Source organism: Lolium rigidum, chromosome 5, assembly GCF_022539505.1.
Source record: "Lolium rigidum isolate FL_2022 chromosome 5, APGP_CSIRO_Lrig_0.1, whole genome shotgun sequence".
Classification (NCBI taxonomy): Eukaryota; Viridiplantae; Streptophyta; class Magnoliopsida; order Poales; family Poaceae; genus Lolium; species Lolium rigidum.
In genome coordinates, this window is record NC_061512.1 from 135,772,345 (window position 1) to 135,790,345 (window position 18,001).

The following is an 18,001-nucleotide window of genomic DNA, read 5'->3' on the forward strand; positions in this document are numbered from 1 at the left end:
TCAAGGTAAAGTTTGTTAGAGTTAGATGACTCATGTGTTAGTGCAAGTGTGAAGTATCAGAGCATGACTTGCATAGCATGGTGTGACAATTCCTCTTTATAAATATCTGTGCTGAATAAATAATGGTAGCCTCCAGTGTAACCAAGTTGAGATGTATGTGTGTGTCGTTCCTTTCTCTTTGTGTTTTGTGTGTATTTTTTGTGTGCCAAACAATGTGAGAGTTAGATAGATTAGTGACATATTGTGAGACATTGGAGGAACAACAAAGATGTAAACACAAGGGTTCTTTTGTGGCACCCCCAAACCGATCTCATCGAACTAATGATGCCTCTCAACTCGCATACGAGACAGACGTCTCCTTCGTCATCATCTGAAAACACACAGTTCCCCTTTTCCATCCATGTGCAGATCATGCGTTCCTGGTCTCCATGCCACTTCACCACCACCACCGCGATTGATCATCCGCGCCAAGTACTAGTCGTTGCATTTGACCGGTGGTGGCATTTTCGTACCCCACACAAAAGATGCTGCCTCTCCAGAAATGCATGCGAGCCGCGTGTAGTATCTACTTTGCCGCCCGGCATGGTCTCCTTCATTCGTTTCAGCAGAGCAGCGGACGAAATGGAAACACACGGCCAGCGTGAGCAGAGCAGCGGACGCCCCGGCGCCGGCAGAATCCCAGGAGAGGGCAGACCGCCACAGCCGTCGCCGCGCACATACACTTCACCACCACCGCGCGTCTCCCCCTCGCCCGGCGCAGGCACACGACCGGAGAGAGTCAGAATTGCCATACCCAGGGGTCCCGGGGTCACAAGCTCGTCAATGCAGCCGCCTCCGCCGCCGCCGCCGCCGCGCGTCAGCTTCCGCCGTGGCAGGGTCGCCATGGCGCGGCGTCACGGCTGGCAGCTCCCCGGCGACACCCGGCAGGTCACAAAATTAAACTGTTACTTTTTGTTGATTTCTTCTGTTCTTTAGTCTTTGGTGCGATGGGCGATTCTAGCCTTGGTCCGTACAAGTGATTAGTATTGCTTCACCCTGGGCAGCTGATTCATATTGCTTCAGCCTAAGCCTGGTAGCAATATTCTAGCTAGTACTAATAAGATAGCCCAGATCAGCATGCATATCGACTATAAGGTGATTAGCTCCAAGACATTTTAAAGAATACTTCCTTGCCTCAATACTACTTAGTCCTCCTACGGTGTACTGTACTACTCTAGAACCAACCGGCTGACCGCAACTAGGGGAGTCACGACGGAGCGTGCGTGTAGACCCACGACCCACATGACAGCACAATCGGAAATGTTGACATGGACTACGGCGCAACACGCTCGATCGGAACAGCAGTGGTGCGAGGGTGGTTGATCACAACGGATGTGGGAGATCCGCCGACCCATCCAAGTCCAACTATAATTTGGAGCCTGCTATAAATCGTTTTTCACTTTCAAGTCCTTATTGGGTATTTTACCAATGAACACTCAACTTTGGATAAATGGTCCAAGGCTGATGAACTTCTTGGTAAATAACCAATTTTCCCGCTTTTTTTATACCTCCTATTTGCACTACCAACTTGCTTTAATTATTTCACCTGAGTTAAATTACAGGCTAGCTACGAACTTTGTAATCTTCCTGCTTTTCGATCGAATGCAGAATTTTATTTTGGTTAATCCTTTGTGTGTTCTGTATCATGGCTAAGCACATCAGATTAAAAAAGGGTGCCTGTAATTAGCAAGTATTTCTGACCGACTTTTGATTTGCGACCTGAACTCCGTGAGGAAGAAGATGACGTGTTACACGACATTTGGTCTATACATCCGGTCCTGTCCAGCATATTTTATCTTTACTTAAAATCCAATTAGTAATAATAGCCCTGGTCCATGTACATAAATCTATCCTGCTCATCTTCATCTCATCATCTTGTCTCCACTTCCTTCAAGTCAAGAAGGTAGTTCATTAGATCAATCAAATAGGCAAAGGTTATATTCTTTGATCTTGCCCATTTACCCAAAGACCTGCAAAATCCCAGCAGAGGTGTGGTTATCTTGTGTAAAAAATTAAGTATTCCACTTGCGAATGTGAAGCACTTCAGATGCTCATGAGTTATGAAAATCCTCCATGGTTAGGAATCCTTAGATCACTTTCAGATTTGCATGGAGGTTTTGGCTTTGTTTTTATGCTCACTTTGGGGCCTCTTGGTTGGATTTACATTTCCACCCATGTTGGTGCCACTGCAAACTATTTTTATCTTATCTCTTGTGGAAGGATGAGTTTGAAACCCTTTTTTTTGCAGGCGACTGCTATAACGGGGTTCTTATGGATGTGTATGGCATTCTATGCTTTCTTGTCTCCATTTCTTTGGAAGGAGTTGTATCATGTCGCAGTCGGTGTTTATAGTTTTCTGGTAAGGTTCCACTATCTTTCTTTCATGCATGGACTGAATCCTGGATTATATTTCATTTGATATACATTTGGTATTGTCTTCTGTTTATCAGGCCTTATCTGTACTGATTCTGTACACTAGATGTACTGCTATTGATCCTGCTGACTCGGGCATCCTGATGACCGTCAATGGTGCACTAATCTATAAGTCAGAAGGTATGTCCTGATACCTAGTAAATTTGCCACTGATGTTTGAATACTAATACTACATGTTCTTTTGGTTAAAAGCAAACATAGACACTCAAGAAGAAGCTGGCAGTCCAGGATTGAGAACCAGCGAAGGAACCCAGAAGCATAAATCATGTTTAGGAGCTGGTTGTTCCTGTTGTGCTATTTTTGTGAAAGAGGATTGTCGCAAACAAGATGAAGCTTATCAGCAAGAAGATTATGGTGAGGTGGTACTCCCTTGCAACCTTTGCAACACAGAGGTACTTATTTCAGCTAGCTCCAACCCTAGTCTGCTAGCAAAATATATCAGAGTTCGGACACATTTTCTCCTTTTGCTAAAGTTCTGAAAAATGGCTGCACTGCACTGGAAATGCTTGCATCCATTAATTCTAGTTTACCTATTTCTTGGGCGCATGTCTATTTTCCATGAACCAAGCGCTATAACTGATACTTATATTACAACAGATGTTAAACATGTCTGGCATCAGACGGATTATTGTTTATGTGTGTATTGACTTGAAACTTTGGTTCTGCATGCTGCGTAATGCCTACTACCTTTGTTCCAGAATGTAAGAACATCTCATATCTTGGAATGGAGGTAGTAGTATTTAGACAGTTCAAAGACTTTTGGTAACCGACAATATACACTTCCTGTATCAAATTAGTTGCATCTGCCTTTCACGCAAAGGCAGACATAGTTCATATGATGACATGGAGACAAAAATGTCCAAAAGCAAACCTGCCTGGTTAACATGGATGCAGTAGCTGGTACAAAAATTCTCACATTAAGGATTAAGGAAGGATGTATTCTTGAGATAATTGCTCAAATCATGTTTCTATTAAAAACAGGTCGGCCAGCAATCAGGAAAAGATGGGTGGATAAAAATATAAAATGTGTTAGAGATTATGTCTGCTGTAGTTAGTGTCCTCTACATTTGTTTGCTGCCTTGCTATTTATCTGTTTTTTGTGCTTCTGCAACATTAATAGAGTATGAGTACACCATTTAACGTTTGCGTGTCGTAGAATCAGCTAATCTACCCGGTCTAGGACGGAGGTTATAGGGGAAGGAAGGGATTGTGTGCGTCTAGAGGCGAGAGCGCCGGCGACAGGGCGCCGTCGTGCGAGCGTGAGGGAGGCGGCGGCGGCTGAACAGAGGCGGCGGCTAGGGTTGTAAGTCCGACTCCTTGAGGAGTCGGCAACAAATATATGTTTATTGCTTAATCTCAGAAATCCAATTACAACTCTTATTTATAATGGAAATAGATAATCGGGCTAAGCCCCTAACTAGGCCTGGCCGGTGGGCCTCCTCCGGCGGTAGACCAGGCCTGTCATAACATCTCTCCCCGCCTGCGCAAACCGCTCGTCCTCGAGCTGGTAGTCTGGATAATGCTGCTGGAACTCATCACGCGGTTCCCAAGTTGCCTCTTCGGCCGGAAGTCTCTCCCATTGCACCAACAACTACCAAGCATCACGACGCAGCTGGGCGCGCAGCACCTTGGCCGGGCTGGGGAGCAAACGGCCATCTGCAGTCGGCGGAGGTGGTGGCGTGACATCCGGCGGTGTGCCACGGTAGGGCTTGAGCAGCCCCACGTGGAAGACATCGTGAATGCGCGCCCCGGCGGGCAGCTGAAGGCGATATGCCAGGGTCCCAATACGCTCCAAGATGATGAAGGGCCCCGCATAGCGAGGACCAAGCTTGCGCTTCGCCCGCGGGTCCAGGGACTGGTGGGAGCGGTGCAGTAGGCGCAACCACACCCAGTCGCCCACCGCGTACTACACCTCGCGGTGGCGGCCATCATAGTAGTGCTTGGCGAGCTGCTGGGCCTGGATGAGACGCTGCCGTACCTCGGCGAGCATCTCGTCGCGGGTGCGGAGGAGCTCGCCTGCAGCCTCCGTTCGCGCCGTCGCCGGGTCCACCGGAATGGGTGGAGGTGGCCTGCCGTAGACCACCTCGAATGGCATGGCGCGCAGGGTGGAGTGGTATGAAGTGTTGTACCAGTACTCCGCCCACGCAAGCCAATCCACCCAAGCACGAGGGCGATCAACTGTAACACAGCGCAAATACATGGCGATCACCTTATTGACCACCTCAGACTAGCCGTCCGTCTGGGGGTGGAACGCCGTGCTGAACCGGAGTTTGACCCCCGCCATGCGGAAGAGATCCCGCCACACATGCCCCGTGAACACCGGGTCCCGATCATAGACATCGACGAGGGGAACCCGTGGAGGCGGACGATGCCGTCGAAGAAGGCGCGGGCCACCGATGAGGCCGTGTAGGGATGGCCGAGCGGGATGAAGTGGGCGTACTTGGAGAAGCGGTCGACCACCGTGAGGATGATGGACTTGCCCCCCACCTTAGGGAGGCCCTCGATGAAGTCCATGGAGATGTCGGCCCACATCTGCGAAGGCACATCGAGCGGCTGCAACACGCCGGCTGGTCGCAAAGTCTCCGTCTTGTTGCGCTGGTACGTCTCACACGAACGCACCCAGTCCTGGACCATGGCCCGATCACCAGGGTCACAGAAGTCGGCGCGGAGGCGGTGGAGGGTCTTTTGGAAACCCTCATGACCCGCGGAGTGAGCCATCAGCAGCACCTGATGACGGAGGTCGTCGTGGTCGAGCACGAACAACCGGCGCCCATGGAGGAGGAGACCGTCGACGAGGTGCCATGGGTCGTCCAGCTCACCCGCATCAAGCTGCTGCCGCAGAAGCTGGGAATCCGGCGCGGTCGTGGTAGCCTGACGGATGAGGTCGAAGAGGGCGAAGGAGGGTCGCGCGCGGATGCATAGCAGCCGCCCCTCCGAGGCGACCTCAGCAGTGTCAGGCTCGGCGTCGCTGCGAGACAGGGCGTCGGACACGGTGTTGAGGCGCCCAGGGCGGTACTCCACCGTGAAGTCGAAGCCGAAGAGCTTGGTGATCCACTGGTGCTGTGGCACCGTCGACAGCGGCTGGTCCAGGAGGAACTTAAGGCTGTAGTGGTCCGTGCGCACACGGAACGAGCGCCCCCATAGGTAGGGTCGCCAGTGGCGCACTGCCTGTACCAAGCCAATGAGTTCCTGCTCGTACGCCGCGAGCTTGAGGTGACGTGCAGCGAACGGCCGGCTGAAGTAGGCGAGCGGCCCGTTGCCCTGGTGTAGGACATCACCGAACCCCGCTCCCGAGGCGTCGCAGTCGACGATAAATGGCCTGTCGAAGTCCGGCATCTGGAGCATGGGGCCCATCGTGAGGGCCCCCTTCAGGGCCTTGAAGGCAGCGGTAGCCTCGTCGTCCCAAGCGAAGGCATTGCGCCGCAACAGGCGCGTGAGCGGCGAGGCGATGAGGCCAAAATCCCGGATGAACTTCCGGTAGTACCCGGCGAGGACCAGGAACCCGCGTAGGGCGTGCAGTGAGTGCGGCGTCGGCCAGGCGGCGACGGCCGCCACCTTGTCCGCATCTATCGCCACCCCGTCGGCGGAGATGACGTGGCCGAGGTAGGCCACCGAGGTCGTCCCGAACGAGCACTTCGAGCGCTTAAGGTGAAGACGATGCGCTCGAAGCTCGTTGAAGACGATGGCGATATGCTGGAGGTGCTCCGCCCATGATGTGATGTAGATTAATATGTCATCAAAAAAGACCAGCACAAACCGGCGTAAGTATGGGCGGAGGACGTCGTTCATCAGGGCCTGAAAGGTCGCTGGCGCGTTGGTGAGGCCGAAGGGCATCACCACGAACTTGAAGTGGCCATGATGGGTCCGGAACACCGTCTTGGAGATGTCCTCCGGGTGCATGCGCACCTGATGATAGCCCGACCGGAGGTCGAGCTTGGTGAAGAACCGCGCTCCGTGGAGCTCGTCGAAAAGCTCGTCGACCACCAGGATCGGGAACTTGTCCTTGAGTGTCAGGGCGTTGAGGGCGCGGTAGTCGATGCAGAAATGCCACGTGCCATCCGACTTGCGCACGAGCAGCACCGGCGCCGAGAACGGCGACGTGGAGATCCTGATGATGCCCGCGGCAAGCATGAGCACGCACTGACGCTCCAGCTTGTCCTTCTGCAGCTGCGGGTAGCGGTACGGTCGCACCGCCACCGGTGTCGAACCCGGCAGGAGGTGGATACGGTGGTCACACTCCCGTGGGGGCGGCAGGGCTTGAGGCTCCTCGAAGATGTCACCGTGCTGCTGCAGGAGGTGGGTCAGCAGGGGGTGCTCGGCGTCGTCGTCCCCAGAGACGAGCTGAAGCTGAGGGGCTGGAGCGACGCCCCGAGGCCCTCCCAACGGATGCGGCGGCCCTGGCGCCAGAACGTCATCGTCAAGGCGTCGAAGTCCCATAGGATGGGACCGAGCATCCGCAGAAAATCGACGCCAAGGATGAAGTCGAAGCAGCCCAAGTCGATGCCGGCGCACGTGATGGTGAAGTGCTCGTCGCCGATGGTGAGGGGCACATGCTGGGTCAAGCCGTGGCAGTGAAGGCGGTCACCATTGGCCACGGTCACGCGAAGGTGATCCCCACCTGTCGGCTGTAGAGCGAGGCGGCGCATGGTGGCGGCGGGCAGGAAGTTATGCGTGGAGCACGTGTCCAACAACGCCACCAGGGTCTCGCCGTGGATCGTGACCGGCAGTAGCATCGTGCGCTCGTGGCGGATGTCGGCGAGCGCGTGCAGGGAGACAACGAAAGCCTTGGCAGCCGCGGGAGTCGACTCGGCCGGCTCTGGTGGAGCCGTCGCATCGGCTGTCTCGGGTGTCCCGTCCGCGTCCGCGTCGACTGTCTCCAGGTAGAAGAGGCGCGGGCACACGTGACCGGGCGCGTAGGGCTCGTCGCAGTTGAAGCAGAGCCCAAGGCGGCGGCGTTCGACCTGCTCCGCCGGGGTAAGTCGGCGGAACGTGCGAGTAGCCGCTGGTGCGGGGCTTGCCGGCCCGGTCGGGATGGAGCGGTTGGCGGCCGCGGTCGTAGGTGGAGGACGAGTGGTGCGTCCTCCATGGGCCGGGGGCGCCTGCTGAACCGCCTGGGCGCGAAGCGCGCGCGTAGTGCATCGCCGTCTGAAGGTCATGTGGGGCCTGGAGTTCCACGTCCACACGGATGTGGCCGGGGAGGCCGCCAACGAAGAGCTCGGCGCGCTGCTGCCCTGTCACCCCGGGAGCGTGGCACGCGAGGGCCTGGAAGCGGTCGGCGAAGTCCTGCACCGTGGTGGTGAAGGCCAAACGCCCAAGTTCCGCCAAGCGACTGCCGCGAATCGGAGGACCGAAGCGTAGAAGGCAGAGCTCGCGGAAGCGGTCCCATGGGGGCATGCTGCCCTCGTCCTGCTAGAGGGAGTAGTACCATGTCTGGGCGGCGCTGCAGAGGTGGTACGAGGCGAGCCAAGTACGGTCCGAGGCGAGGGTGCGCTGCCCGCAGAAGAACTGCTCGCATTGGTTGAGCCAGTTGAGGGGGTCCTCTACGCCGTCGTACGTGGCGAAGTCGATCTTGGCGTAGCGTGGGGGGTTGGTGCGGCGGTGCCCTGTCCGGGGTACTCCGCACGACAGGCGTAGGGCTCCGCAAAGCGCGAGTATGCCGGCTCCGGGAAGGAGGGCCTCGGAGGGTCCCCTGCGGTCGTGTAGACGGGAGGAGGCACCGACACGGTCGGGTAGACGGGTGGGGCGCCGTCGCGGTCACCCAAGCCGAGAGCCGCGAGGGCGATGGCGGGAACGGCACCTGCTGGATGGGTACGCCCTGGGGAAACGAGGCGGGCCCGGCGCTGGGGGTTGGCTGCCACGGCGACCACGGCGCTGGGGGCGACGAGGCCGGGGGCGGGGCGGACACGCCTTGGAAGGGTGGAAACGCCGACGCGGCCGAGTAGGCGGCGATGGCCGGTGGCTGCGGCGGCGTGGTCATCCCCTGGGTGCCGATCAGGTACAGGCGGATGCCTTGGACCGCAGTGGCGAGATCTCGGATGGCCTCCGAGAGGAGGGGAGCGACGTCGAAAGCCTCCGCCATGGATGCCGCGACTCCCATGGAGGGAGGCGGCTGTGAGGGCGGCGGTGCAGAAGTGGGCGGTTTGGGCGGTGAGGTGGTGGTGGTGGCTGGAGAAGATGACATGACCGAACGAGGACAATCTGATACCAAATTGGTAGAATCAGATAATCTACCCGGTCTAGGACGGAGGTTATAGGGGAAGGAAGGGATTGTGTGCGTGCGGAGGCGAGAGCGCCGGCGGCAGGGCGCCGGCGTGCGAGCGTGAGGGAGGCGGCGGCGGCTGAACAGAGGCGGCGGCTAGGGTTGTAAGTCCGACTCCTTGAGGAGTCGGCAACAAATATATGTTTATTGCTTAATCTTAGAAATCCAATTACAACTCTTATTTATAATGGAAATAGATAATTGGGCTAAGCCCCTAACTAGGCCTGGCCGGTGGGCCTCCTCCGGCGGTAGACCAGGCCGGTCATAACAGCGTGCTTCTATTTCTTTGGTGTATCGATATCCAGTGTCCTTTCTGTTTACGCAAATACATCCTCTTGATCCAAAGAATTGATTTTATTTGTTCTAAAATGCCTTTCCCTTTTTGTATTGATACAGGTGCTAAAAAATAGTAAACATTGTGGAAGCTGTGACAAGTGCGTTGATAGTTTTGATCATCATTGCCGTGTAGGTGTCCTATTGAAGCTTGTGTAGAATTTTGTCCCTTTTTACTCTAACTTAGTTCTTGGTGTGGGCTTTTCCATTCTTTGATTTGATACTTTTGATGCAGTGGATGAACAACTGTGTTGGAAGGAAAAACTACGCCACATTTTTTTGCCTTTTGTTTATGACACTTGGTTGGGTATGTAGAAATGATGATAATCATATGTTGACTGTGAATTTGATGTTTCGAAAGCATTCTCATGTTACTAATTGTATTTTTTCATTATGTATAAAGTTTGCAGTTGAGTGTGGGGTTGGCATAGCTGTGTTTGTCCGTTGCTTCACCGATAAAACAGCCATTGAAGACAAGATAGGGGAAAAGCTTGGTCATGATATTTCAGGAGCACCCTTTGAAGTCATTGTGGTATGTTTAACCTTCTTGTTGATCTTGTTTTGAGGCATATCTCTGCAGTACTCCAGACTATTTTAACTTATCTAGCACAATCTTAACTCAATACATCCTTGACTTCAGGCCTTGGGTATAGCTCTTTCTGGGCTAGGTTTCTGTTTTGTGGGGCAGCTGTTCATCTTTCATATCTTATTAATCCGGAAGGTTGGTCACTTTGTCAGCCTTTGTCAAAATTGTACTCTCATTTTTACAAGGAATGGATTATGATATTGCATAGTTGCACCATTTTTCAGGGCATCACAACTTATGAGTATATGGTGGCAATGAGGGCTGAGAGTGAGAGTGAATCTCCTGGTCACAGCCTGGCATCTTCTTCCATGGGTTCTGCAGCGACTGCTTTCAGCGGGAGCTCACGACACTACAAAGGTGCATGGTGCAGTCCATCAGGCATCCTCCTTGACCAGGTATGTTTTGCATTTCCAAAGAGAAAGTTTCAGGTTCTGCATAACATGGTGACAAATAATGTGACCAGAATTTTGGAAAGCACCTTCACAAATCTTTGCTCATGTGCTGAAGATGAATTATGGCAATGCTCCTTTGCTCTCGCAACACATGCCCGCTGTATTATCAGCTAAGTATGTTTAGTAGGAGTGCCATTCCAAAGCATAGATTGTAATGAAATCAAGTTTCCAAACATGTCGAACTTGACAGAATAATTAGTAAGTCAGAAAATGTAACGATTTAATGGAAGACATAAAATAGATATAGTCTGGATTATAAACTGATGAACGCCATGTTTACCGAAAGTATACCACTTGTAGAGGGCAATCTATCACTACATGTCACTAATAAGTGGAAATCTCTAGCACCAGCCTTGACGGACATACATTTGAAATTCGTTAACCTGCTTGTAATAAATTTAGAAATTGAACTGCATACTTGTTTTATCAACTAATTACAAGAAATTTGCAATCTAGAAGCACAAAACATAAGCATCAGATATGAGGCGTTCACCTCTGGTGCTTTCCCACCTTTTTTCCATGTAGATCACACCACAACTTCCTAGAATACAGCAATGGAATTTATTAAATACGCCATATTTAATTCAGGAAGTTTAGTAGCAGCCAAGAGAGTGAGAGCGATAGAGTGATAGAACCCACCTGTAGTCGAAGACGGAACAGCTCTGTGATAGGGCAGCCGGACCTGATCCTGGAGCCGAGGTTGATGAGACCAAGCAGCACCCCAACCTGAAATCCAAAAACAGAGAGCAAATTAGAATTTCGAGATGTAACTAAATGGAAATATTAGAGGATATGTTCAAGAGAGAGGAGGATTCAACTTCAAGAGACAGTAGTAGCATTAACCCGTGGACCGTGGTTGCTGGCGGCGTGCTGGATGAAGGGGACCTAGGCAAGAAGAAGCAAGGAGCTTGTGTTGTGCGTGTGTGCCTTGTGTTCCCTCCGCCAGATAAGCCGGCGGATAATCTTGAGAGGCGAGGCTGGCCTCATAACCCTGTCTGTGCTCTCTGCCAATCAGCCAGGGAGAACTGTACCCACTGTCGGTTCACACATCAGGTGTGGCATAGGTTCAGGGATTGGTCCAAAGCCGACTTCCCCATTATTTTCGCGATCGTGCTAAGTCTAAATCATCAACCGCCTAATTTATCGTGGCTCACGCTTATTAAACTCTTTATTGGATCCCGAAAAAAACTCTTTTATCAGAGTTTTACTGAACCTAGTAAGGGAAGTTTCTAGACATGTTTTTGGCATATGCAACAGAACATTGTTGCTAGATGTTTTACATTTTACATTTTCACCTATTTCTCGGGATTTATCTTATGAAAGTTTCTTCTACATCACATAACTTTACTTGGCAAACTTACACCATCATATATTTGAAACTTCCAAATTTTTCTTCATGATTGTCTTATACTGCATTTCACTTTCAAGGCATTATGCAATGTGTCCATATCAGTAAAAGAAACACACATATTTGTTTCATTTTTAATTTGAATCTTATCTACCTATATTTGATCTTGTCCGCATCACATCGCAGGATGAAATTACTCCGTACTTGGGACCTGAGAGATTGCGCTCTACTGTTGATCCTGACCTGGTGGAAAGAACCAGACATGCTAAGCGCCAAGTTGGTATTAACCCATGGAAGCTTGCAAAGCTGGATTCCAATGAGGCCATGAAGGCAGCAGCCAAACACAAGGCCTCTTCATCCATACTGAAACCGATCAGTAGAGTGTAATCTACAATTGGAATGTCATGATTAGTATTAGACTGAGAATTTAGTCGGTGAGGTCTTATCTTGCTCTGCTCAGTGATTGGATAAAAATACTTGATGTTGCAATATGGGGACAAACTAAAACATCAGATTTTCTAGTGCTTGTGTGGAGTTTGAGTTGCTGTTGTTCTCTACATTAAAAACATCTGCAGGTTGACCAGCAATGAGAAGGCACAATGCTCGCAAAGGTGACCCAGATATAAAGCGGCAGTGAGCCACTTTTTCACAGTATCCACATAGAACTGCACCACCAGTCAAATGGAGGATTAAGAAAACTGATTTAGGGAACGAAAACCTGGCAGTTAGATCAAGTGAACTGTTACAAACAAAAGAAAGAATTTTAATTAATTTTAAGCATACCTGATCACCAAGTTGTAAAGTGTGGAGATCAAGGAGAGTTGAGAGCTGATGGGAAAGGTTGGTTATTAGAGTAGTTAGGACAGGTCCTATATCACAAGTCGATGGATGTTTGGTTGCTTGTAGTATTTTTAAACAGCCAATAGTGCATCCTTCTACTAATTAGTAATTTTGCAAAAAAAATCTTTTCACTGGTGATATATTTCTGTTTAAGCTTAGTACATTGAGTAGTTATATACTTATATGGTCCTTGCACCTGTGGTTTGGTAGCTGACGAAACTTCATTTTTTTTCTTTTCTTTTGCAAATGTGAAAATAGAGAACTATATGCCTGCTAGTATATCCTTCTACAAAGTAGCCCTTTTTTTGGAAAATAATTCTTTTCATTGATGATATGTTTATTACATTAATATGGACCGGAGGGAGTACACGCTATAACTCCTATACCACAAGCTTATTACATCAGATGACGCATTTATTACAACAGAAGTTCTTTTGGATTGGATAGAGAAATACTACTCCCTCCATTCACTAATGTAAGACTGTTTAGATATTTTAAAGTGGACTAGATACTAACCAAAATGAGTAAATCTACACACCAAAAGTAGACTAGATAAGAAACAAAATGAGTGAATCTACAAAACGCTAAAAAGTCTTATATTAGTGAATGAAGGGAGTATTGCAATCTTCTGGTTTTCTTATCATTCTGATGCAAAATGGTATAACCGTATAAGGTCTTTAGTTTCTGTTATATAAATGGACATTTTCCAGTTGAAGTTGTTTTGGTGATGGGGAGTTGTTTGAGAACTACGAAGTACTCATGGTGCTAGGTACATACAGAACATATGCTGGAGTTACAGCGGTATAAAAGTTCGATCACTAATTTTCTTTGTGCTTTTTTAAGTGTACAGGTACAATGCTAAATTGATGGGAAGTATATATGCCTATACTGAGGTTTTTTATAGATGCCTATACTAGTTAATGACTCAGCAAACACTTTATCTACACTTTACTTCACATGAATAGCTCGTGGTATGAGCTTGTGGTATATACTAGTTAATGGCTCAGTAAGACTACCCATGGTCACACTTTCTATTTGGCCAAGGGGATCCATTATCATTGGATGGATAATCCATATCTTACACTATATATGGAATGCATTATGATGCATTCCAATGTATTGGAGCATAACCGGATAACCCCAGAGAAAAATCATTATGATGCATTTTGGCAGTTGCACCAATGATAACCCAGGGATACTGGCCAGAGAAATAACACTTGAGACACCTGCATCTGATCAAACAGCATGTTGGGGAAATCATGAGATATGTTCACACGAGGTTCTCCGGGACGAAGTTCCTTTATCTAGCCGAAGATGTAGTCACAAGATGGTGGGGATAAAAATTAACATCGCTCAAACTTTCATGGGGATGCAATGGCAACAAAAACGGCAGAACGAGCAATAAACAGGTTGAGATTCTCCTTCTGTTTGTTTCATTTTGAAATACTCCGTGTCTCTCTTTCCATGACAATCACTTGGCCAAATAATTTGACATTTTTCTCCATGTCTCTCTTTCCATGACAATGGAATGGATACCTTGGTTTCAGATCTTACTGAAGTGGTAATCCCGGCCACAAACAGTACAGTACTTTTCATAACCAAACCTAACTCCAACTCAGTTCGTGTTCTTTGTGCTGAAATGGTCAGGTGCGTTCTCTTCTGTCTCGCGGCACTAGTTGCTAATCTTACTTCCATGTTTATGTGACTCTTATCTGTGAACATGTTCAAGAAGAATGTACTGCATCTTTCTGAACATCGAGGTTATGTTATTATTTATTCACCAGTACAAGAAGCACTTGTCTTCAGTTATGCATTTACTCATCCAAATTATCCAGTTAAGACTGATACAAGCGCTGATTAGATAGTACTAAGGTTTTGTTCCTTTTTATGTAGTGGACACATTTAGTTATACGTTGGTTCAGAATGGCTAAAACTACTTAGCAAACTTGAGAACCATGGAACCATGCAAATTGTAGATATGTTAAACCGTGAAGTGATTAAGATGTTTCTAGGGAGTAGTCATCAGTAGTTCTGTGCATATTTTCCTCTTCGTATGCAATATCTTCTTAGTATTTCACTCTAAGATCTTCCCACTTTTTATCTCCTTTTATTTATTCCAGAGTTGATACATGTTGGACAAAAGCAGGCAGCGCTGCATGATCTCATTACATCAAAAAGATACAGGTCATTGCCATGTCTTTCTCTTCTGTAGTCTGTCTAATGAGAGTAAGAGGTCTAATAGTCTGTCTACTACAGTTTGAAAATATTTCAGCAAAGCAGCACATTGTGTGAATCTGATCTCTTCAGAAATCATTTTCTTCTTGCAGAGGTCATGCCCCTATGTAACCGCGATGCATTCTTTTTTTCGAGAGTGATTTAAAAAAATTCGAGAGTGAACTGCCATGCATTCTGATCCAGGGAAGAGCTTTTCAAAGATTTAGTAGCAGATGTAGCCTTTGGTTTCTTCATATAATGGAAGGATTCCAATTCTCTCAATTTTTGGTCTATTTTTGACCTCTCACATGGTGACACGTACATAAGATGGTGCTAGGTGTCTTCACCCGGTTGGTTGCAGCTTTTTTTGACTTGATCTATTTGACTTCTTCCTCAATCTTTTTTTTTTCCTTTACTTGTTTGGGAAACCGGTTGCCTATTTGTGTTTAGTTCTAGGTAGGACCGGACACGCTCCTTGTGCTTTTTTTTCCTTGCATCGGTTGGTTTCCATTGGTATTCCTATTTTATGTTTCCTCTGCTGCAGCCGGTTGTGAGTTGGTCTTCCAGTCACTCATTGTATTTTTTTTCTTCTTATCTTTCTTTGATAGCTTGGCCCTTACGTTTGCATACTATATTAGGTTTTTGTTGTTCTTATCTTCTTTCTTTGAACTTGAGCCCTACGTTCCTTCTTCTATGAAGCTTGGCAACCACGGTTTCTATTCTTCTCTCTATATCTATATATGTTTCTCAGCTGAGTTTCTTGTCTATTTTCCCTTCCATGATCACTTACCAGTTTTCTTCTTTGATTCTTTCTTTTTTTTAAAATAGAAGGCCCTCCGGCCCAGCTTTATATATAAAGCCACACACATGGTAAGGTTTGATACAACTCCACACCCACAAATGATATCAAATGTTCTGAGACAAGACCACACATAAAGCTCCCAGCAGTACATAACATGACAAAGCACACACATCCCGGACCCCTCGCATGCCCCAAGGGTCGTCGTAGATGATCAAGGTCGAGATGTCGTCCTCATGTCGACTCAGACCGCGTCCGAGCGTAGAGCCTCCTGACGTCGCCCACCGCCAAATCCAGCAAGTTCCTGTCCCTCGGTCTGACCAACCCTCCAACACTGCATATGTAAAGATAATTGGTAGAAGATGATCAAGGTCTTTGATTCTTTCCAGGAAGCTGAGCTCCACTGCAGTGAGAGAGGAATCTCAAGGCGGCTTGCCTGTGCCTCCGAGACGGCGGAGGCCATGGTGGTGGACTGATGGATCCGGAGACGCTCCAGGAGGCTTGAAGTTGGGCATGTAAGGGAGCGGCGACGATGAGGAATGCTCAGGTAAGCTGGCTCCAGTCACGTCCAAGTTCATGACGACCCACCTATTCCCCCGCCACCATCCAGCACGCCACACTGGGATGCACCTGGAGTAGGCTCCGGAGCTGACTCCTGTGGCAGCCGAGCTGTGCAGTTCGATTTTTGTTCTGCGGCACCATGAGTGTTTCCTGCCAGGGGATCGGAGTATCGGAGCAGACCACGGGATGTCCTATCGTGGCAGCGCAACAAGTGGCGGGTATACCATGTGATCTTTTACTGTCTCCTTCGTCATCGGATAATATATATGTTATAATTGATAGTGTATGCAACAATTTCTTGCAATATTATGGTCACAGATCAGACTGAGAGTGACCTACAATTGTTCTTCCTACTAATACTGCAGTGGAGAATATTAATATTGTTGTATTTGCTCGTGTCCTGGTTAGCTTACAGAATATATCAGCTACTACACTATCTCAAAGTGTTGGATTATGTTGCTGATGCTTATCCTTGTATACTCCTGAATGTTTGCACACCATTGTGCTCATCAATTTTCCTCAACAGAATCAGAAAATCCAATGGAAGATTGGTGTGGCCATCATGTTGCTGAGGAATATCAACGAAATCTATGGGTCTCTGTAATGGAACATGCCTGATTGTAACAAGGTAAGGAGAATGCGTACTAGAAGACTATCTCAAAGTGTATGGGTTATGTTGCTGATGCTTATCCTTGTATACTCCTGAATGTTTGCACACTACTGTGCTCATCAATTTTCGTCAACAGAAAATCCAATGGAAGATTGGTGTGGCCATCATGTTGTTGATGAATATCAACCAACCTAGGGGTCTCTGTAATGGAACACGCCTGATTGTAACAAGGTAAGGAGAATACCTACTAGAGGCTCGAGTTCTTACTGGCAACACAATACTGAAGCGTTTTTCTAGGGTTCCCCGGGCTCCGGCGACGGCGGCTCCCAAGAAGCGATTCAACAGTGAGGTATCGATCTAGATCGATTCCCCGTGTTTTCCGGCGCGTTTTCTCCTCCTTGTGCTCGCCCTCTCCTCTCTGCCGAGGTAGCATCCTTCCTTCCTTGTCTGGTTCGGGGTGACTAAGGGGATCTCGAGCAGATCAGCCCACCCTTGGCCTGACTCGGTGAGGAAGTGCTGCTGGCGGCAATGGCGGGGCAAAAGGAGGACGCGGGGAAGAAAATGGCGGCGGCTGAGTCGGCCCTGGAGCAGGGGCAGGTGCCGGCGTCGAAGGGCGACGGCGGGGTCTCAAGCTCGTCCAAATCGGGCGAGAAAGTGGAGCAGATGATGGCGAGGCTGCGGCTTACGGCCGCGGAATCGACCGCGGTGGTCATCGACGACAGGGAGGATCTGGATCTTGTCGACCCGGATCGCGCGCTCGTGGGCAAGGTGCTGGCCCCGAACAAGCTCCATGTCCAGACGATCTCGTCGGCACTGCGGCCGGCGTGGGGAAATCCTAAAGGTTTAACTTTTAACCCTTCTGGTGATAACCTCTTTGTTGCTGAGTTTGACTCTAAGGCGGACCGCGACCGAGTGATGGAGGGCTCGCCGTGGACAGTGGGAAGGCATGCTGTGCTGATGAAGAAGTATGACACGGAGGTACAGCCGCAGATGGTCGTCTTTGACCGTTTTGCTATCTGGGCACGAATCCTGGCTCTACCAAACAGACTGATGAACTCGACACATGGCCTGGAGATTGCTAAACCAATTGGGCTGGTAAGAAGGGTGGAATGCGATGCTCTGGGGAGGTGCTGGGGAACTTTCATGCGGCTGAGAGTGGAAGTCAAGGTGGACGAACCGCTAGTCCGCATTGTTACGGTTTTCTCGAGCAAATTGCAAGCTTCGGAGTGCTTTGCTGTGCAGTATGAAAAACTGCCTATCTACTGCTTCTCGTGTGGGTTACTGGGACACTCTACTTTGTTGTGCTCGACTCCGGCTGAGCGTGATGAAAATGACGACCTCCCGTACTCTGCAAAGAAGGTGATGGCCCCGGAAGAACACAAGAAATCCGGGGGTTCGTGGTCTGGTAATGCATCCGCCGGGGGTGCTCAGTCTGCTTCAGGCTCCAAAAATTCCACTGCTGGGTCTGTGTCGGCTGGCAGGGGCCGCCCCAGGGGAGGCTCGTCGGGACAGCGTCATGGCGAGGAG

At 49.4% G+C, this 18,001-nt stretch overlaps 2 protein-coding genes across 2 annotated transcripts; one reads left to right on the forward strand and one right to left on the reverse strand.

The window, feature by feature from the left end:
* The first annotated feature begins 861 nt into the window (after positions 1–861).
* Positions 862–10,155, forward strand: LOC124656456 (protein S-acyltransferase 21-like). Its single transcript, XM_047195197.1, has 10 exons — positions 862–927; positions 2,288–2,398; positions 2,490–2,592; positions 2,665–2,864; positions 9,128–9,196; positions 9,300–9,371; positions 9,468–9,596; positions 9,705–9,785; positions 9,875–10,045; positions 10,114–10,155. The coding sequence occupies exons 1-10, from the start codon at positions 883–885 to the stop codon at positions 10,153–10,155; spliced, it is 1,023 nt and encodes a 340-aa protein (XP_047051153.1). The 5' UTR covers positions 862–882.
* LOC124656457 lies at positions 9,640–15,881 on the reverse strand. Its single transcript, XM_047195198.1, has 6 exons — positions 15,740–15,881; positions 11,739–11,838; positions 10,946–11,136; positions 10,742–10,828; positions 10,596–10,643; positions 9,640–10,200 (listed from the first exon to the last, which is right to left on the reverse strand). Exons 1-6 carry the CDS (start codon positions 15,879–15,881, stop codon positions 10,163–10,165), a joined length of 606 nt encoding a protein of 201 aa, XP_047051154.1. The 3' UTR covers positions 9,640–10,162.
* Between the last annotated feature and the right edge of the window lie 2,120 nt (positions 15,882–18,001).